This window comes from Xenopus laevis, chromosome 8L (genome assembly GCF_017654675.1).
Source record: "Xenopus laevis strain J_2021 chromosome 8L, Xenopus_laevis_v10.1, whole genome shotgun sequence".
Lineage (NCBI taxonomy): Eukaryota > Metazoa > Chordata > Amphibia > Anura > Pipidae > Xenopus > Xenopus laevis.
The window spans coordinates 78,106,544-78,129,157 of record NC_054385.1 but is presented as its reverse complement, the minus strand read 5'-3'; the positions used below and the strand labels follow the sequence as shown (position 1 = coordinate 78,129,157).

At 37.8% G+C, this 22,614-nt stretch overlaps 1 protein-coding gene across 1 annotated transcript in view; it reads left to right on the top strand.

Moving 5' to 3' along the window:
* The first annotated feature begins 2,170 nt into the window (after positions 1-2,170).
* Positions 2,171-22,614, top strand: part of tc2n.L (tandem C2 domains, nuclear L homeolog) — a 30,285-nt gene continuing 9,841 nt past the window's right edge. Inside the window, exons 1-10 of the mRNA XM_018230427.2 lie at positions 2,171-2,409; positions 5,897-5,949; positions 9,754-9,866; positions 11,043-11,273; positions 12,067-12,237; positions 13,244-13,332; positions 18,288-18,363; positions 18,865-18,965; positions 20,942-21,058; positions 21,904-22,095. Coding sequence (XP_018085916.1) covers positions 9,806-9,866; positions 11,043-11,273; positions 12,067-12,237; positions 13,244-13,332; positions 18,288-18,363; positions 18,865-18,965; positions 20,942-21,058; positions 21,904-22,095 — 1,038 coding nt within the window. The 5' untranslated portion in view covers positions 2,171-2,409; positions 5,897-5,949; positions 9,754-9,805. The remainder of the gene's footprint in view (positions 2,410-5,896; positions 5,950-9,753; positions 9,867-11,042; positions 11,274-12,066; positions 12,238-13,243; positions 13,333-18,287; positions 18,364-18,864; positions 18,966-20,941; positions 21,059-21,903; positions 22,096-22,614) is intronic.

The following is a 22,614-nucleotide window of genomic DNA, read 5'->3' as shown; positions in this document are numbered from 1 at the left end:
TTAGGAAGCAGCTAACCAATGGGACCTTGAAACGATTTTACAAAGAATGTAGGTCAAATGATAAAGGTGCATTTGCATATTTGTGTAACTGGATACTGGGATTTGACTTGTTACATGTTAACAGCATTATAATCTCAGCACTCTCAAATACACTATTCTCTTCTCTGGCATTTTTTTCTTGTTTCACATGCCCATGTTTTCCTTAATATCAAGTGAACAATGTTTGCTTTATTACAATACTCTGGACAAAAATCATTATCAAATGAAAATGTATATTTTATTTTTATAGACCTGAACAATTAGAGTAACACTATACCTAGAAATGGTATGTTGCACTTACAAACTGAATGCTGCTGGAGGTAAAGTAGATTTCTCATGGTCAAATATTTGAATAAAGGAAGATTTAGGGACAGTGGAAGTGCACCCATCTACCATAGGAGCTGGAGTTGGTGTTAAAGTGTATAAATACCATCCTTTTTGAAATTCGATCGTTCATTTGGACTTCTATAGAAATGGTGCATACCGTGCATAAACACTATCTGAACTTCCAAAAATAAATATATATTTTTTTTACACCAACGTACCTGATTCCTTGTCATACTCTCTACAAGGAAACAAGTGTTCCCATTTTTTTGACCAAACAGTGACAGAGTTTTGACTGATAATACTTAACAGCAGGACACTGGCTCTTGTAGCAGATAGGGTGCAGGCAGCCGCTATTCAATATAACATGTTAGAGGTTGGTGAAGAGGACATATGTGTAAAAGTATCACTAGATAGAAAGGAAAAAGCAGCAGTAAATGGCACGTTGTTGTATAAGAAGAAGGAAGCAGGAGGGAAGATAGAGCAGGACAAGGGAAATGGGTAAAGGAGGAGAGATAGACACACGGGGAGAAAGATTGAGAAATGGCAGATTGGAAAGTGGGGAAATGAAAATAAAACAGGACAATGTAGGGAAGGAGAATAGGTAATTAAAAATTTTTAAAAAAAATTACAAGGGCACATAATGTAGTTTCCACTACAGGAGGTGTGGGCTGACTCTAGTTGGGGTATGCAACACTATTGTAGCAAGAAACAAGTTGAAGCAAGTGCTATGTTCCCGGCACCAGAAGAGAGCTCCCTGTTTGGGCACCATGTTGGTACTCTATTCATGTGATCAGTTAACTCATCCCTGATTTTATAGTACACGTGTGCATAACCGTAAACCAGGAGATTCACTCATTATGCATATGCATGTGACCAAACATGGCCACCTGTACATGGAGCTCTCTCCCAGTGATGCCAGCATATCACTTACTAGGAGCATCTTCTGACCAAAATAAAATAGTTTTAGCCAACTAAAATCCAATCTTTTAGGTAGCACCTCCAGTGGGGGAAACAATTTTACTATGATACTTCCCCCACCAGCATCAGCTCCATGAGAGGACAGCTGCACCCTCACCAGGCCCGGACTGGCAATCTGTGGGTTCTGGCAAATGCCAGAGGGGCTGCCATAAGATGCCATAGAAAGTCACTATTTAGTGGGCTGGTGGGGAGCTGATTGGGCCTCTCTGTACTTGTAATGACAGGGCCTATTTTGATTCTAAGTTCAGACCTGACCCTCACATTCACCAGTAAAGCAAGTGCCCATTGCCCAACATCAGTATCTGAGGAATTAAATCCCTGCAGCCACTTTCCCAAATATAGTGCAAAGCCTTGCAGAAGAGTGGAGGTGGTTAGAGCTGCAGAGGGAGGCTGAATTTCATATGTATTCCTATAGGTTCATTGGAGATGAACATACTGTATGTGAGATGTGTATGTGCCCACAGCATGTCTGAACAGGGTAGGATGAGCTTATTACGGTTTATTTCCCAGCTTAATGACTAGAAATATGTTTGTGCTGATAGAGGATAAATGAATTCCACAAGAAGCCCAATAAAGACACAGATTACTGTACTTAGTATCGCACAGCCAGTCCCCGGTAACACCATATATCATGTATACAAAGCGCACCCTTCTGATTCACGGTCATTTTATTGAGGATCCCCTCGGTGTCACACTACGCACCTTCCCTCCAAGGCTTAACGTGCAGGTGCTTAGGGGCAGGTGAGGAAGTTCCCTGGCTGTCCCCAAACCACCTGCCCTAGCTCATATACAGCAGCCTGGCTTCCGCATATCGTTCTACCTCACTAACAGCCTCCTCCCGTTTATCAGCCTGCGACCCAGCTGGCACCCAAGCTATTGGCACCCACCCAAGCCTTTCTCCTCCACGTGTGCCTGCGGGTGTTTCCTTACTGGGAGCCCGGCCCCTCCTCCCAGCGCTGCCTTCTCTCCTTTCACTTGTGCTAGTGTCTCCGGGCTGTTTGCGGGAGAGAGAGAGAGAGCGCTGCTGAAGTTACTGTCTGGACCTGGGCTGCGCCTCTATGGCAGGTGAGTGGTAGGTCAGCCTCTGGCTTGTAGTCATGGCATTCATATCATAGTATCGTCAGCTTGTAGGGGACTGAGGCAATTTTGAGAGAGTTAACCCTAATATGGGATGCTTTCCCTCTCCCGCAGAATTGCAGCAAACTTATTAGCAGTGGAATCAGTCGCACAGTTCTGAGGCAGATGCCAGAGACACACAGTCTATACTCCTAGCAGCCCACACAGTATAGGGGGAGTTGTAGTTCAGCAAGAGAAGGAAAGTCACAGGCTGAAGATTAGACACAAACAAAATTGGTATATAACCCTATAGTGTATACAGATGTTGATGGGTGTGGTGTATGATTGTCATATGCTATTCATTTGAAAAGATTTCTTATAACATCCAATGGTTCTGAATTGTCACATCCAGGCTGAAACCTCCTTCTACGAATTGCTGTGAAACAAAAACAGCAGAAATATCCACTATATTACCAATAATATTATTATAACAGAATGCTCTGATGTGTACAAGCAATTTAGGTCTACATTTTTGGGTTTCCTACTAGCTTTGCGTTACTTGTTTACTTGCGTGGATGAATGTATTTCTTGTTAGATTTTGGTCTGTTGCTGCTTTTGCCTTTAGCCAGATCCACTTGATCACATCATATTGTGGGGCACATATTGACCCATCTGCTCCAATGAGCTTTTCTACATGACTTTCACACCTGCCCAATTTATACCTACCTGCTTTTTGGTCATATGTGAGTTGGGCAGATCTGTTGATGGGTCCCATACACCACCGAGTTGCTGACACGGTCTTAAAGGAGAACTTAGTCTGCAGCTTTTATCAGCCCATGTACGGGTATGATCACACTGGTCTGGGGTTGGTGCAATCCTTGTTTAGGATTATAAACACCATACTCCAGCCTATGTAAGGGTCACAATGCTTGGAGCCTACTGTGACTGATGCAACCGCAAAGGAGCCTTTGGCCATGTCAAAGTGTTGGCTCATGATATCTTTGGCCAATGATCAGATCATGATTGGCACAATGGGATTTTAAAACCTGCTTGATAGTATCTGTCCGATTATTGGCCAGATATCAGTTGGGAAAGCCATTTGCTGACTTGGTCTGATCTGACTCTGCATTATGTATGAAATCAAAGTAATTATCAGAAAGGGGAAATGAAGCAGTCAGGGCATGCACGGCTGTAAATTCCACCCTCACACTGATAAACTGTATCTGCAAATAAGCAATTATTATGTTTCCAATTATAATGCAAAGGCTCAATATTTGTTAATTAACATACTTAAGAAAAAATACAAATAGAACTTTAATAAGTGTATAGTTTCCCCTTTAATTCTACTTGATCTGCTCTACTCTGTGGAATTATTGTAGGACGATTCAGATAAGACATGGCTTTTTGTTTAACGTGAGTTCCATGCAAAATAAGAGATCCTATAGGAGATTCTATAGTAGATTCTATAGTTTATAGAAATTCGATTAACTTTTTGAGGCAATGGACGTTTGAGAGTGTTAAAACGTGTGTGATGTTGTGCAAGAACTTCTTCTACAGTATGTTGAAATAAGGACGTTCTGAACCTGTATTTAGGTACAAATATGGGACCTGCTATCCATAGTGCTCGGGATCTGGGGTTTTCCGGAATAACGGATCTTTACGTAATTTGGATCTTTATAACTTAAGTCTACTAGAAAATTGTATAAACATTAAATAAACCCAATAGGCTGGGTTTGCTTCCAACAAGGATTAATTATATCTTAGTTTGGACCAAGTACAAAGTACTGTTTTATTATTACAGAGAAAAAGGGAATAATTTTTGACAATTTGAATTATCTGGATAAAATAGAGACTATGGGAGACAGCCTTTCCGTAATTCAGAGCTTTCTGTATTACGGGTTTCTGGATAACTGATCCCATACCTGTACCGGAAATTCTGATGCTGCTCCAATGTGTAAGGAGAAAAATAAACAAATCTACTGATTGTATAGAATTTAATTATTAATTAATTGTATTGGAGAATCCTGTATAATGTACCGGGAAAATATATTGTTTTAAAAAAGTGTATTTTGATAATCTGTGACAGTGGTTGAAGTCTCATGTGAAAGGGTGAGACTGCAATATTTTTGGAAAGGCTGATGTTTCTTCAGGTCAGAGCTGATTTGTAAAGATTGCTTAATTCAGGCATAAGGAAATGGTATTAGAAACAAAAGGGACAAGAAAGAAATCACCATGCTTTTCAAAGTCTGTTGATTAAATGTTTGCTTTTGGTTTTAGCATTGTAATTAGCAAATACATTAGCTTTACCTTTGGCCAAAGCATAATACTCTTCATCACTAAAGGATTCAATATATAAATATTGTGTGTTGAGTGCAGGAATGGTCAAATGTGGGTAGCACCCCGGGTGAAAGCAGGGACTATGTCACCAGGCTCACACCTACTGCGCCATATTTATATAATAAGTTAACATCTGCTGTTTGAGTCCTAAAGAATACAAAAGAATATGTAAACAGAAGTCCTGATATTATTCATTAGAATTCATTAATGCTTTGCAAAGCCAGAGCAGCGCTGAATTACCAATCAATATTTTTTTTAATTATGCTTAGGTGTTTATCTGTTTGTTCATTCTGACACAAAAATGATTAAACAGCAATTTGTTTCAGTACAAGTAGTAATAGGTTTAGGTGTAACTCCTTTGCTAGAGTTGAAAGCTTTGTAAATTTTAATTGCTTGCGTCTAGTCAGCTTGAGAAATGTAGAAAGAACATTTTTGTAGAGACAGGGGTACCACATTGAAAAAGCAAACCCAAATGGTTCTCAGTGGCTTAAAGGAAAGGCTTTCTGGGGGACATGGTTGGTGCACAGTTTCAAAATGATTAAATAATATGCCTTGTGGTTATCAGCTTTGTCAGATAAACCCCACAAACCTCCTTTCAACCTAACAAGTCAAAAAAGCATTCTATAAGCATATTTTACATTGGATCTTTATTCCCTTTTGTGATATCAAAAGGAGATATATTAATGCATTGAGTAGCTCTGTCCACGTAATAAAAACAAAACAATTAATCAACACCTTAATTTTTTATTTATGGCACTGGATGTTTACACATAATCAACTGGATATTTAATTTTATCAGTGTGGTACAAATGCGGCAAAGTTCATAACTACAGTACTGCAGATAGTAGAGTAGATTAAATACTGAAGAAAATACGCTATAAGAATGGAAAATCATATCCCTATTATTCCATATTTCTGCTGAACTCTCTATTGTCCAGGCAGAACCAATGAGAAAGCAGCTATAGTCCTGAGAACCACAGACCTGAATAGAAGCATAGTCTCCTACAAAATACTCTCAGACTAGTCACTTCTGTGCCAGGGAGGATGCTGTTACCATCTGATTTCCAAATGAAAGGAACAGTGATTATCTAGAGATCAAGCAAGCTCTGCCTTTTCCATGTACAAAATTACTGAAAATCTTCGTTTTCATTTATTGCAGAACTGGAACCTTATAGTCAGCATTGTTGCAGGTGAATTCCCAGTGTAATACAGGTAAGGCATTATTTTATTTCTGCCTTCTTTAGCTTATAAATAAACCCTTTTGTGATTTTTAATCTCATTAGTGAAAGAGCCTTTGGAATTTTTTCAATTTGCTTCCGCCAGTTTTAATATATGTCGAAAGGGATCTGTAGCAGAAATAAAATATTTAAAGGGCAGGTCAACCCCAAAATAATAATTGCCTAATAAAAGAAAACATTATAATAAGCAACTTTCCACTATATATTTATTACAGTTCTTTTAAAGTTATTTGTAAAAACAAGTGCTACTGAAAGCTTGTTAATTTTTTTGCAAAAGTCTTAGTTCCCTAGCAAAGACAAATCTATTACTCAGCTGGTTTGTCTTACATTGTATCAACAGTCTGAGCTGCCAGGACAGAGAATAGACAAACGCAGACAAACACTGCTTTCAATAGCAATATATATATATATATATACATATATACAAACATTTTTTTTTTAAAAAAAACATGGAAAATGTGTAATGAATGTATATTGCAAAGTTGCTTAGAATTATGTTTTCTTTTATTAGACAACATTTTATTTTGGGGTTGACTTGCCTTTTAATCCTGATGAGACTCACCAGTAGTGATGGTAATTATTCGGACGCCCATTGACTTTAAAGCATTCGGACAAACGAGTCATGCGTATAAAAAAGAGTCATGTTGCTGGCGTCAAAATTGTCGCACATCAAAATTTTGACGCCCATTGACTTGGATGTATTTTGTGATTTTTTTTCGCAGTTTCGCAAATGTTTCTGTAGTTTTTTCTAATTTTTCAGCAAAGTGAAAGGGGACAGATTTAGCCGTCACTACTCACCATTGGTCAGTGCAACACTGAAGCCATGCATTGTGTTTTCACAGCAGAAGAAATGCAGATGTATGGACAGTAGCTTATATATTTTTTTTAATGGATAAGGATAAAACTGCAATTAAACACTTTTAAATGGAGTCACACTGCCTACTGTCTTATAAAGACAGCTGGAGCCCCAACAGACTTTCCCCACTAGAGCTGCAGGCAGACACTTGTTGCTTTATTAATGGGGCAGCCTTACTTGCTCTGACAAAGGTGCAACCTGACAGGGGGGGCAGCTGTCAACCGTGAACTGGCAAGACGTGATATGTGTATGCAGATTAAGGGCCCAAATGTGCCGATATTACTTTAGTGACACAGTTCTTGTAATGACATATGAGAATTTGCAGGACCTAAAGCTACATGCATGTATCTCATTATGGGAGCCCTCTGCTGTGCACTGTGCCTGGTCGGCCCAAGTGTGTCCACCTACAGTCAATCTGTTATAGGTTGCGATGGATAATTGAGGGGTTTCTGCCGACTGAGCCTCCACAACCTCCACCCATGCACATACCTTTATAGTGTTTGAAGGGGAGCAGGGGGGGTCAGATGGCTAGTGGATTCCATGCTAGGGTTAGGGAATCTGATACAAGATGGTATTTTCAGCTGCAGATTGGAAAGGGGCAAAACAGAAAGAGAATTTATTTAAAAAACATAAAGTAAAAAACAATTCCAGCTGAAAAGTTGATTAGAATTAGTCCATCTTAACCCAGTAAGGCTAAAGACACGCAAGACTTTTTGTCATGACCCTGTCCACTGGTCACTGCTAGTTATGTATTTAATGAAAAGGTGACTAACGTTTGAGTTCTGTAAATTTGGATTTGTTTCTCATTGCTAAACCATCCCAAAAGGCCATGATTCAGAATGTTCTATTTAAATTATACTTTTTTTCTTGCATTGTGAACTTCACCTTTGAGTTAACTTTTAGTAGAATTGCTACCTTTTGAATGGTTTTCATTATTTTATTTTTTTATAGTGATTTAATTATTTGACTTCTTCTGATTGTATCCAGCTTTCAAATGGGGGTCACTGACCCCTATAAAAACAATACACTGTAAGGCTACACATTTATTGTTATTGTTACTTTTTATTACTCAACTTTCTATTCAGGCCCTCTCATATGCATGTTCCAGTCTCTTATTCAAATCAATGCATGGTTGCTATGGTAATTTGGACCCTATTAACCAGATCGCTGAAACTGCAAACTGTAAAGCTGCTGAATAAAAAGCTTAATAACACAAAAATCATGAAAAACATTTGCAAATTGTCTCAAAATATTATGCCTCCCAACTGTCCCGTTTTTCACGGGACAGTCCCGATTTTTTGATAGCTCAGCCCGCGGTCCCAGGTTTGTTATTCAAATGTCCTGACTTTCTCTTTGATCTCCTTCACTGAACAGCTAGAAAAAGATACAAAGTTTCTAACTTAATTGGCTTTTGGCAGAGAGCCCAGAATAGATACTTACATACTTTTGTAACAGTTAAAGATAAAAAGGTCTCTTGGGAGAACTTAGACTCACATCTTAAAGAGCAATTCACCTTCATTAGAAAAACTGTAATAAAACATAAAACCACAGAAATGTTTTCAAACTTTCATAACCTGTAAAATTTTGTAAAATGAACATGGTAATTCGGGGGTGTGGCCTCAAAATATGTTGTGGTCAAAAAAAGTTCACCTCACTCCGCGCAGCAATTCTTTTTGTCCCTCTTTCTGTTTACAAAATTTTGGGAGCTATGGAATATCACTGCCTGCATCATATCAATCAAAGTTAACTCAAAGATGAACAACCCCTGTAAGTATAAGCTTTTGAGTGGCTTAGCCCACGAAACGCGTCAAGCCTGCCTGGGAATATATGTCCTGCTCTAATTTTTAAATTAGAGGACCTAATAAATTACGGATTTTAAAGTCTGCTGGTGCTCCGTGTTCAAATAATTGTACTTGGAGGCTGAACGTATCGGGAGCGTTTCTGCACGTGACAGCACAGCAGGAGAATGATTTAACATGTCTATGAGTGCTCCCAGTGTTTTTTCTTCCCTTTGTCCCTGAAAGTATAGTAATTTACCCAATTTTCCATACACAAAAAGTGAGAATTATATGTTATATGCAACCAAGTATATTCATACTTCTGTTATCTTATCTGCTTGATACTTAACCTTGTTTTGGTTATCTTACATTAAATATTAGGTACATTTTATGTACAGAAAGTGTTATCTGAGCTTCTTATCAGAGGTTTTGTTTTGGAATGTTGCTGGTTTAAAAGAACATATTTTTCCATCGTAAAGGCTCAGTATGATAATACTGTATATTTTGGCACCGTGTAAGGCTAAGAGAACTTAGTGCAAGTGGCCATGTGCACATTTTCTGGAAGTTCCCTGACTAACAATTCACCAGTTGCATCAGAAATCCTGAGTTATCATGAATAAAAATATACACATTTTGGAGTAAGTTCCCAAGTTCTTTATATTGCCGCAATGCTGACAAAACATAGTACAAGCTAAATAGCCAGTATAATCAAGCTGAATGACTATGATCTTGAAGGGTTAGCTCACGACAAGGCACAAATGCGTAGGGCCATTGGAGATGCTTACTTTTTCATTTAATAGTAAGTAATAAAGTGTTTTTTTTTTACTTCATATTGATGGCCCTGTGGATTTCTTAGAGTGTCTTGAGGCCCCCCCCCAGACACTCTAAGAAATCACGCGATTTCCCTCCCTGCCCCTAATTTGCATGTGCAGAATTCGGAGTCCGTTCACCGGGCAGAAGGATTCGGCCTAATCCGAATCCTGCTGAAAAAGGCCGAATCCTGGATTCGGTACATCCATATTTTTTTATTATAATTGCTTTTGTCAAAATGAATACATTTTTCCCTCTGCTTTTCATAACCAGTTATTTTTTCTGCCCCTAATGATCATGTCATATGAACCCTAATTCAGGATTTTTTTTTCAGGAGGCCGCATTTCTCTGTATACTTTGCTCCAACCAAGCAGCACAGATGCACAATGGCCACAGAGTTTATAAAGAACTGCTGCAGGGCATGCATTCGAGGTGACAAGGGGAAAGGTAGGGTAGTGATCCTTCTAGTAGGAAATGCTGCTGATAAAGGATACTTTTATATATGATATTGGTTGTGATTTTCAACTTGTCACTAATTTATTATTGCTGAAATCAAGGAAATAATGGAACCTTTTTTTCTGAACTCAACATTATTTAGAGTTTTGGTGTTGTCTAAAATTTGCTGAAAACTAGTTAAAACTAGGGTTGCCACTTTTTCTGGAAAAAAACGTGCCTTCCTAAATTTATGTATTCCTTCAGTTGTAATAACATTGGTATCAAGCCAATTGGCAAACCTAGTTTAAACCAAATTGTTTTTTTTCCTTCAATGTTACCTATACAAAGAGCATTTTCTTTTCTTTTGACCATACCAGACTTGCTATTTATGCAGTACAATATTAATGAAGAGACTGACGTTTGACTTTGCAAACTAAGAGTGGACTCAGAGGCCAAACTGATGGGAGTCACCACATTTGCTCAGCTATTTACTAAAGGAGTGCATACCTGCATTCTCCCTGCTTTGCTGTACTGAGCCATCATCTACTACTACATTCTGTTGCATTGCTTTATTTCCTTGTGTTACATCCAACTGTACTTTGTGCCTTTCATATGGGACTTAACCTTTTCTTGTTCCATGTGTATGCAGAACTCTATAGAGTGTGTGCAACAAACATAGCACTTAAATAATATCTAATAAAGCCTCAAGAATCCTCCTAAAATGTTGCAAATACAAAATAGCAACATGTTTGCCCTCCAAGGGCTCATTTACCTGCCAAGCCACAGTGTGCAAACTGCAAATTTCAGACTCCACAATGCTGCATTCCCCTTATACTTCCAGCTTAATATTGGTCACAACTTCAAACAAAAACAGACCACAGTTCAGGGTTTTTTTTAAAAAAAAGAGGTGTGATGATGAGAGAACCTGACATTGAGGGCTAACTCTTAGTTAGTTATAGAAATTGCTAAATGTAGTAGGATGTCTTGTATGCCTATGATGAAAATAAGAAAGGGTCATCAGGAGATCCTCTGGTACTGTGGCATGCCACCAATGTCACACAGGATGTTTTTGTTTTGTTTTTGTTCTGTTGCTTCACCTTTGCCCCATAGACTAGTTCTAGTGAAACAGATGATCAAGTAATTGACTGTGCAATGCAAATTTAAATGTATATTTTATTTTTTTTGCAGTTTTGAGTGAAGAGGACAGCTCTAACACCGCCAGCAGGGGTTCCCAAATTGTTGACCTTCCTCCTATGTCCTCTGTCTCTGTAAAGAAACAAGTTGGGTGTACAGAAGACTATCTGCTTTCCAAGCTACCATCTGATGGGAGAGAAGTTCCATTCATTGTGCCAACATTCAAGCAATCTTATATACAGCCCAAGGCCTCGGCAAATCCTAGCCAGCAGGATGGCTTGAAAGGTACAGTTAAAATGAGCTATATTGTCATCATAAAGCAAATATTTACACTTGTCTGTAAATTGTATCTAATGTGTATAGTACGAAACGCCATATCCTTATAAACTACACTCAATGATGTTATCATTTCTAAACATTGCTTAGTGATGTCATAAGTCACACAACTCACTGAAATGTGTATTATAAGAAATAACACTTTAACATATGAGGATGTTAGAAGTCACTTCAAAGTTCCATGATTGGTATAAAAGCACTCAGCCTGCAACCTTGTTCCTATAGTTTTAGAACTCCTTGGTGACATCTGGTATCCCTTTATGTCACAATAGGTGGCAGTTTATTCCTTATATATGAATAGGGTAATTGCGCACATAAATAGAGTTTCCTCTGCTATCTTAAAACTCTGGTGGAGAAAACACTTACTGTTCTGGTTCACCTGTGTTACAGAAGCACTGGCAGGCATAATAGCCACCTATTCTTACAAGGGGTGAATTACATTGCAGAAATGCAGTTTTGTGTTTATGTGCTGAAATGCACCCTATGTTCACATTAGCACATAGAAGCTATGCTTGGCAGTGCTCCTTCAACTTGAAGATGATTGAAGTGGATAGGTGTATTTGCACCAGCAGAGAAAATGCTATTGGTACCATTAATCACCAGTGATTCCAGGTGATTGCTGTTCAAATCAATGTGGAGCCATTCCAAGCTTCTTGTCATCTGTCTGCAAAGCTTTTAATTGCTTGTGTGAAAAAACACCCCAACCCACTGCTTTTTCTTCTATCTTTATATTTGTGTTCAGGATCTGCTCGAGCAACTTTCACAGATCGAAAGACTGAGCTCTCAGCCATGTATCAGCAAGATCTAAACTATGATGTGGTGTATAACCCAGGCTATGTCCTGCAGCATGTTTCCCCTGATATGATTAGGCGGGGAAAGCTGAAAGCAGACTCTGTCAGATTATATGGCTCAGGTAAGGTAAATTGCTGGGACATGCACTTTTGTGAGTGTGTCTGCCACAGTTTTTAGTGTACAACCTGTGGCACATAAACTGTATTCTCCTTGGATATTGTAAGATGCTGATAATTGTAGCTTTGCTAGTGTAGGAATGTCTCTGGTTACTGCTGTAGTATGGCAGGGTTTCTGTTCAGTATTTATATGTGAGAATCAGAGGCGGTTGGCTGGTAACATTAGTATGCATGTATACCTGAGAGGTTCCAAGAACACACAATTAGAAAATAAACAATGTAAAAAAGGAAAACCACATGCCAAGATGCTAACTCACAGTTCCAAATTTTGGATATGAGGTGATAGGAGTGGTGGGATTAATAAACTGTTGGTGTAAGTGAGCATGGGCTTTGGCAAATATAATCTAATACAGGTATAGGTAGAAAAATATTCTGAGGGCCCCCTGGGCGTGCACCCCCCCCCCCCCCCCGAGGCGTCAATTTAAAGAAAAAGGAAGTGACGGGAGGGGGATTTCAACACTATAGAGGAAACAGACCCTGACCCAGACCCCTTCCTCTACAGTTACACCAGTAGGTATAGGATGTGTTGTCCTAAAACCCATTATCCAGAAAGCTTCAAATTAGAGGAAAGCCATCTCCCATAGATTCCGTTTTAAGCAAATGATTCATATTTTTAAAAATGATTACCTTTTTCTCTGAAATAATAAAACTTAAAAATAAATAATAACTGATCCTTATTGGAGGCAAAACATTTATCTTAGGTTTAAATAATGTTTAAATGATTTTTTGAATAGACTTAAGGTATGGGGATCCAAATTACAGAAAGAACCTTTGTCCAGATAACCCTAGGTCCTGAGCATTCTGGATAACAGATGCCATACCTGTACATGTAGTACTGTACACAAAAATTTGCTCACTTTTTATTGATCCTGGCATGGAAGGCATTTAACAATATGTAGTTTTAGATGTTTAAAGTTATATTAACATTATTTTTCTTTAAATTTATGCCAGTGTGTGACCTAAGGAGTAACAAGGTAACTGATTCCCCTGGCGGAACTGGCAGTCTGTATGATTTTAATGGACCCCCCCGAAACATACAGGTAAGAACTTATACTATGTACACTGTTGTCAGAAAGAATACTGTTGTATACAGTTTTATAAATATAGTACACAGGAACTTAAGTGATGCAAATACCTTTTAATGAATGTCATTATTGGATTACTGACTTAATATCAGTCTTAAGTTTTGCTGTAATGGATACAGTCATACAGAAAAAATACCTCTGCTCTGCTTCTGTTGGAGAAGAGGCCCAGTCTGCATTCACCCTGCATCTTCTGTAGGAAGTCAATTTAAAAGCACAGAGTGTCCTATCACCTCCTCCCAGTCCATGACTGGCTTTGTCAGGGACAAAAGGAGCCTGGACAAGACAAGTGATATAGCATGAATCCTTATTTAAGGAAATTTTCAGGGAGCTAAACAGGGCTTTAACTGTGTATACAAAAAGGGGGGTTATGGGAACACTCTAAGGTAAAATATACAAGTACAATGGAACTGCAACTGATCTGGCTAGATTAGCTACAAGCATACAAAATAGAGGGGATTGATCAATGCACATTTCCTGGTCCTCTGTTTCATTGGTAATTTTGTATCTGTTGTGACAGGGTGTTTGGAAAACACCACGGTCTTAGAGAAAAAGGCCCCATGTCAGATTTCAAAATTGAATATAAAAAAGTCAGTTTGCTCTTTTGAGAAATGGATTTCAATGCAGAATTCTGCTGGAGCAGCACTATTAACTGATTCATTTTGAAAAAATCTTTGTTTTTGGTTTAACGGATGACGACCCTAATGTTGGGCAACCTATGGGCATGCAGCCTTATAGGGTTAAACAGGTTGAGTTGGCCTAAGGCCAGTCCTGTTTTTTTTTTTTGTAATTTGATGGATGAAACATATTCAAAAAGAAGAAAACATCTTTAGAAAGTTTTTGTGTGGTGGTTTTAGTGATCCTGAGATAGCTAGGAGGTGTGTGCAGGGGACAATAGAAGAAGGATAAAGAACGTTCTTAAACAATGGGCAAATTTGCACATGGGGAGTAACCCATAGAAACCAATCAGTGATTAGCTTTTTCAGTCAGCTGCAGGTTGAACACTGAAAGCAATCGTCTGATTGGTTGTCATGGGTTACTCCCTAGGAGGATACAAGCAATGTAGGGCCTCACACACCCTAACCAAATTGTCGGTACAGAGATGCCTGGTGCACACTGGTGGAGGTTCGGCCACCTCCTAACAATAGTCCAAATAGAAAAATCCAACGGCACACAGGTCTGCTAGAATACTTCAAGTGTTTTGTACTCCATAATAAACACTTACTGCCTAGGAGCAAATTTGCATGGTGTTTATAAATGAGACCCCTTGTGTCTTACTATTGTGCTAAGCCACTTGATTTTAAGTGTTGATATTTTTGTTCTGTAAAGTCGGTATCTGAAATATGACTAGTCCTCTGCTTGGCCCTCTTTCACTCACAGTGGAGAAAACGGTTATACACACAAGTGGTACAGAAGAACTTCCTGGATGCCAGGCAGGGCATCACATGAATCAAGGAATAAAAATAGTATAAATAGTAGCTGTACACACACAATGTTGATAGTGTAACAAACAAACTGTCAACATTTTAGGGGGATAAAAACTTCCTTTCATCTGAGGAAGGTCTCCCCCCCCCCTCCCCAAAACACTAATATTTTGTCACATTCTGTGGCTACATAGGATAGCATAGCAGCTTCCAGTCTTTTATGGAATTTAGAGTAAGAAGACAAGAATCTTATGCCACTATATTTTTTAAGGTCATTTCCTGCTTTACTCTTGTTTCTGGCGAGACTCTATGTGGCTGCAGACTAGTCAGAAATAGTAGAAAAAAGAATGAGGCTTTTATTACTTTGAAATAAGCTGCTAAAAGTAGAATACAAATCACAATTAATATTTATATAATTTATTTTTCATAAAGTTTTTTTTTTGTATGATGTCCCAGTTATAAACTATACTGCAGCATTAAAGTATTTGTTTGAGTTGTGCAATAGGTGTGCAAGAGTAAATGCAAGTGTTTTCTGTGCATGAGACAGAGGATTTGGTTGAGAGTGGAATGTAAAGAAGGTACAAGTATGAACAGTTCCTATTGTGTAAATATTTTTACGTGAACAAAAAGTGGCACTTCAGATTTCAACAGCAAGGACTGAAGCGTTTATTTAACCAAGTGATCTGGCCTGGGTGAATGGTTTTAAGTCTAAGGGAAAATTTTCCAGTTTGTTTCCAAATTGAGGAATTCAAGGGAAGAGGGAAAACGAGTGCAGCAGGGATGCATGCATTAGACCTACCTTAATCCTGCTAATGAAACTGTTAAACGATCTATGTGAAATTGTTCTTGGGAGGGATGCATCTGGTTTCTGGCCTCTGGTCCTATAAAATGTCTTATGTTACAGAGGCAATCTTTGAATGCAATAGAATGAGTTTGGCATGTCCTGCAGCCAACACATCACCTTACCATAACTCTAACTAATACCTGTTAGTACATGACCTCAAACCTGCTACAGTTCTTTTGAGTCTTATTATTGTTAGAGCATATGAGAAGTGTGGCATATTATAAATATACTGTAACAGAAAAATGTAAAATATTTAAAGGGATATTGGTATTAAACATCTATGTCTTCCCCAGGACCTGATTTCTTGTGGATGACATTTGCTTTTGCTCAAAGATTTTTCAGTAGCTGAAACATGTTGGCCTTATGACTTTCATGAGGTGCAGTTTTTGATCACTTATACAGGGGAATGCAAGAAGTTACCCAACTTTCAGTGCATCTAAGCAGTGGTGTAACAGGGAGTAGGGTCTGCTGTTTAGTACTCCCCCTTGTAAAAAAAAAAAGAAGTTACATTTGATGCCTGCCACAAGTAAGCAGTGGGCAGATGAACGCTGAACAGTGAGAATGGGCGGGGCATGGGTGAGAGGGTTTCAATTTGCTCACAGTGATTGTGGTAGCTGTGGAGGAACTTCCAAAAATTCATTGTTGTAAACAAAACAAAACTCAAGAGGACACGATAAAGAGAATTTGTAGTCTTCCCGACCCACGAATCATAGGGTGGTCTATTAATATTTTAAGATTATATTTTATCTGTGTGAAAAGACATTATAGAATTTGCATCTATCTATCTACAGTATGTCTAGTTTTTTGACAACATTCTGTAAAGTTTTAATAGATGTGCTAATGGAGGGTGGGTAAAATGTACTTTTGGGCTAACCGTTTCCATTACATACATTAGCTGTGGCGAAGGTTTTAATAATATCTGTCTCCTAGGTGTCTAATGAATTGGTGTACCAGTTTGTGATGCACATTGAAGGGCACAAAGAACAATCCTTTATTAACATTTCTACCTTATTTGAGTGGGGGTGGCGCCTACTTGTGCCCATCCCTCTATCCATTTGTATCATCCAGGAAATGTTCTGATGCCAATATGACTGGCTTGCGAGTTTCTAAAGTTACCAGAGCCAAGGGCAATTTTAGTCACAGGTTACTCCTAGTTTGTTATCTGTAGGATGTAAGAAATAGAAGATGTGATTGCTGTGATCTTCCATGGGTAAATGTTGGCAATTAGACAGCCTTTTACTTTTGACAGCTGCTTCCCATAATAGGGCATGGAAGGGAGGCTGACTCTGCCCCTGCAGTGATAACAATGACGTGTGTATTCTAGTTTGTCATGGGCTGGGTGATAAAAAGTAATTACCAGTGATTAAAGCGGTTGTTCACCTTTGCATTAACTCTTTGTGGTTTTTGAGTTATTTAACTTTTTATTCAGCAGCTTTCCAGTTTGCCATTTCAGCCATCTGGTTGCTAGGGTCCAAATGACCCTAGCAACCATGCATTTATATGAATAAAGGACTGGAATATCAATAGAAGAGGGCCTAAATAGAAAGATGAATAGTAAAAGTTGCCAACCATACATGCATAGCATTTGTTTTTCGATGGGGAAAGAGTCAGAGAAATAACTATAAAAAATAAATAATGAAGACCAATTGAAAAGTTGCTTAAAATTGGCCATTCTATAACATACTTAAAGTTAATTTAAAGGTGAACCACCCCTTTAACAATTTATACACCCCTTTTCAATAAAGGCATAAAAGCATGGGTCATTTGGTTCTTTGAAACAGAACCCACAATAGCGAAACTATTCTTCTAGAAAGCGTTTGCTGATTTAAGATAATATTCATGTAAATATCAACCATTTTTATGGTTTTTGTTGTATGTTTAAAATTAGGTAAATTATTATAATAATAATAATATGTCCCATTGGTAAATTAGCACTGTTTAGAGATTTAAGTTGCCTGACAATTGTCCTGAAAAAGACTAATTGCTAGGTGGATTAGAGCAGTTTGAACACAATAATTATTTCGGGGCATAAGGATAATTACTTTAAGGATAAGAATGCTCCATTAATATAAGCAAAGTCCAACTACATTTACCAAAGAATAATGAACAGGAGGGGTCCTCGTGGATAGTTCCATTTGGTGGTCTGACAAAGGGAGTGATGGGATTTTGGGTGGATCTGGGGGGGTGTTTTGGTATAATAGGCAGGTCAAGGGTTGTGGTCTATCTAGGCTGGCATTTTTTTTTTCTGACACCTTATTTTTCTTAGTTAGCATGGCTTACAATGGTAGGGTCATTTGGGCTGTTTTCTGATAATCCAGGCCCCCGTGAGGAAGGACCCTGTCAAGTATAGCTCAGAATTTACTGAAGGCCTTCTCCCATAGACCACATTATAAGCAAATGATTTTAATTTTTAAAAGGTATTTCCTTTTACTCTGTAACAATAAAACCAGTGTCTTGTTCTAGATGGTGACTACGCTGCATGAATACATATTGGTGGCAAAAGAATCCTATTGTGTTTATTTAATGTTTAAATTAAATTTATTTCCCTTCACCTCAGTCAGAATGATGTTTAATACTGATTGCATGCAACTAGGGAAAGAGTCAAACTGTTGGTTGGTATTACACAAAGGTCATTTCCTTTGCAGAGATATGATTCCGTTTCCAGCATCCGGAGCAGTAACTCATCCAGGAAAGATTCACAAGGGAGCAACAGAAGCCTGGGTAAGATTTTTGTACTGAAGGTAAAGATATGAAGATACTCATACTCAGCATACTTACCTCATTAATTGCATTATCAATTTGCAGAACAAATAGCTGATGGCCAGCGTAACATATCTGCATGGGAACTATGACTCGGAACACTGACCAATTTTCTTAATGAACGTTGTCCTGTTGACTAAACTGGACCAATTGCTAGCAAATTTGTAGACATCTTACTTTAACAAATAGCACTAGAACCTGAATGTTCAACAGAACATCTCTTTAAAGGCAAAGTTAAAACCACTTTTAGTATGTTATGAATTGGTTTATGTTTAGCAACATTTTGGTAGGCCTTCAATTTTATATTTTTTTTTTATAGTTATAAGACTTCAAATGTGTCTTTCTCCATCCTGCAATCTGGTTGTCAGGTCACAGACCAAGGAACCAAAACAATATAACATAACCTGATTGAAACACCTTCTTATATATTTGGGAAACCAATATGGCTTTCTTTTGCTTCAGATACTATAACATTATCAGGTGATGAGAAAGATTTTGGAAGACTCCATTTCAAACTCCGGTATATTGTGGCTGTTGAACAAATCTGGATTACTGTCATGAAGGTAAACTACAGCAGACTTTTTTTCCACAGGAAGCATGTTTCTACTTCTTGAATATACGGACGTTGAATATCATATGTTTCTAGATTTTGTAGCATAGGAGTCTTTATTTCATCCAGACTGGTAACTAAAAGTGGAGCAGATGGCCAACCAATTTTCTAGTTGTTTACCTCCGTTATATTTCCAGTGACTCATTTTGCCCCAAATCACAACTTTTCTGATATCTTTTGGGCATCCCAAGAAGATCCCCTGGGTGCCAGATTAAATATTTATTTCTGTTTAGATTATTAGAAATGTTATATGCTTGTATTAGATATGTTTTTATGCTTGTATACATTATTTATTTATAATACACAAAAGCCATGAATATCCTGTAAATTATATCCTTATAAACGGTGAGTAGTGATGTCATCAGTTATAAACGGTGAGTAGTGATGTCATTTCTGTCACATGACTCACTAAAATTTGTGTATTATAATAAATAAAGTACCCCCAGTTGTAAAATATGAGGATATTAGAAGTTACCTCGGAGTTCCATGACCTGTATAAAAACACTCGGCCTTCGGCCTCGTGTTTTTATATGGTCATGAAACTCCTCGGTAACTAATAATATCCTTATATTTTACAAGAGGGGGTACTTTATTCACTATATATATATATATATATATATATATATATATATATATATATATATAGCTTTTAAGTGGAATGGAAATTGCACTGCGTAAATTTGAAAAGAAAAAAAACAATATTTCTATTTCTGGATAGGTGAAACGTTTCTGGAACTTTTTTTTGCCATTTAAATTAGTGATATGGTCATGGTTTAACATGCTTTTCAGTGAAGGTTTTCTTTACAAGATCCATTTTCAGAGCCTTTTCAGCTGGATTGTTATGTACCAATTATTTATTTCTTTAATTTTCTTTTCAGTGTGATACACAGGACAGGCTTTCTTTGGCAATTGAGTCTAGCAAAATTCCCTTCCCTGGAGAACTAAGCAAAAAATGGCTAAATTATGACAGTTTCTGAAATATGAATTTATTTAAAGAGTATGCTTAAAGGTACAAGAATGTAGATATCTGGAAGAGATAGGAATGAAACAAAAGTCAATGTGATTAATATAGCCCTCTATACTATTGGTAGCATGTGTCATCTGTTTTAGCAGAAATGTAATCCTTACTGCACACTGTGTGCAAGTTTCAGTGTGACGTGTTCCTTTCTAGTATTAGCTAAAGCTGGCGCCAAGGAACCTGTTGCCTACTATTAAGGATTATCCCTGTAATGAGAGAATATCTGTCTATTTCTGGAACAAAGGCATAAAATTGACACTACTGCAATAAACATTAAGGGGGTTATTTACTAAACCTCGAATTTTTTCTGGTTGGGGTTTCTGGGCAAAAACTCAAATTTCTTGTAAAAAAATAATAATATTTATTTTCTAGATTTGTTATCTAGAAGCTGCAAAATGTCTAAAAATCTACCATCTCAAACCTGTCGAGATCATGTATAATTTGAAGATATGAAAATTTTGGGGTTTTCGGGCAATAACCCCAAAAAACTGATCGATTTGGGCGTCAAATCGGAAAAATTCATACGATTCAGGTTTTCACTCCCCAATCCAGCTTTTTGGAGTTAGTTTATTGATAAATTAAATAAAATTGTGGATGGGAGTGTAGTTTAAAAAAATTATGAGATAAAAGTTTTAGTAAATAACCCCCTAACCGTCGAATAATGAATGGTTGCAGCCAGACTAAGGAAAACAAGTGTATATATATAGTGCAGTAGTGCAGATGCCATGAAGTGAACTGCCCTGAGTCTTTAAAACCATGCAAAAATGTTCTTGGCCAGAGAAGGATAGAGTAGCATTACGTGCGTACGTCACCTTATATAATTTAGAATTAATAAATTTTGTGTTTAAATCAAGTCGCCAGTAATGATTATCCTTAAATATATGTATATGTATATATTGTTTTCTTATTAGATCAAAGACTTTAGCTGGCCTGTGAGCTGTGGGGAAAATCCCAGTATATATATCAAAGGTATCATTACCTTGCCCAAAGCTGTGCCTTTTAAATCCTCAGCTAAAGAAGGCTCTCTGGTAAGTTATATAGCTTTTCTCATTATATGATTTAAAATGCCACATTTCAAATATTCTGGTTAGACACAGTTAGACTAGTTAGACAGTGACTTTTTGATCATCTGAAAGGCCTTCAGGGCACATTATACAATTGCTGTAGGACCTCGCAAACCCTGCCTGTCAGCGGTACAAAGATGCTTGGTGCACACAGGTGGAGGCTCGGCCACCTCCCAACACTAATCCAATGCAAAAAAATCCAATGGCACACAGGTCTGCTGAAACACTTCAAGTGTTTATTGCGGAGTGCAGTGCAACGTTTTGTCCCCCTGAAACATTGTATTGCACTCCGCAATAAACACTTGAAGTGTTTCAGCAGACCTGTGTGCCATTGGATTTTTTTGCATTGGACTTCAGGGCACGTTACCACTACCAAATGGCTGTGAATCTTATTGTCAGCAAGCATGCTGCCTCTACTGAGAGCACTGTACCTACTGTTTAGCCATGGTGTGATTACAGATTTCCCTGTGTACATATGGTGCACTTTATTTAAAGTTGTTAGCATAGGGTGCCAAAGGAAAAAAATATCTGAAGGCACCAGTTTTACACAAAAATCAACCTTGAAGTGATGTTTAATTCCTTTATAAAAGAGCACTGGGATGTTTGTGCCAATTACAGTGTTTAATGGATGTAGTCTGATCAGTTTTGGTTGCCCAGGTATGATCTAGAGATTTAAGGGCCCATTTACAGATTTAATATGCTGCAGCCCATTGCACTATTGCTGTGTAAGAAATCAAGTCCAAAACAGTTTTCACCCAGAATACTCATTTGTAAGGACTGTAAGCAATCTGTGTTTTTTTTTTTTACAGGACATTGAATTTATGGAAACCTTTGTCTTTGCTATCAAGCGACAAAGCCTGCAGACAGTGAGATTGGTTTTCAAGGTGCTAAGTTTAACTCCTAGGAAAAGAACAATCAGCCATTGTTCAATATCCCTGCGTGATTTGAGTGAGGAGGAGACAGACCATTGGCTGGAATTGGTGCCATCTTCCAAAGTATCGGTAAGAGGGTTTTAGAGCTCATTACAGGATATCAACTGCAAGTGTGTTGCTTTGGGGTTCAAATTCATATTCTTCTTTATATTCTTCCTTGTTTTATATATACATAATAATGTAAATTATTATGTAATAATGTAAAATATAAATAATATTAAAAATGTGCAAAAATTCCATATGCTTTGTAAGATTGGGTTGGGCTACAAAACCCAGCATCATGTAACAGACAGGGCTTCTAGTGGATGCAGTTTCAATCTAGGCCACAGCTGGAGTGACATGCATTTCTTAACATTGATCTGTGTACTTTTATTAAATACCCTATACATTTTTATAAAAAAGCAGTAAACAATAAAAAAAACATTTTTATATTCATAGCAAAATGGCTAGACGTGAGTTCTAAAAATATTGCCTAACCAAAACCTCTGTAGTGCCATCCCATAGGTACTTATGTTTTCTGGGCTGGCACTTTTACTTTACAAAGAAAGAAATCACCAGTGCTCGGTCTAACTAACGCTGTACCATTGA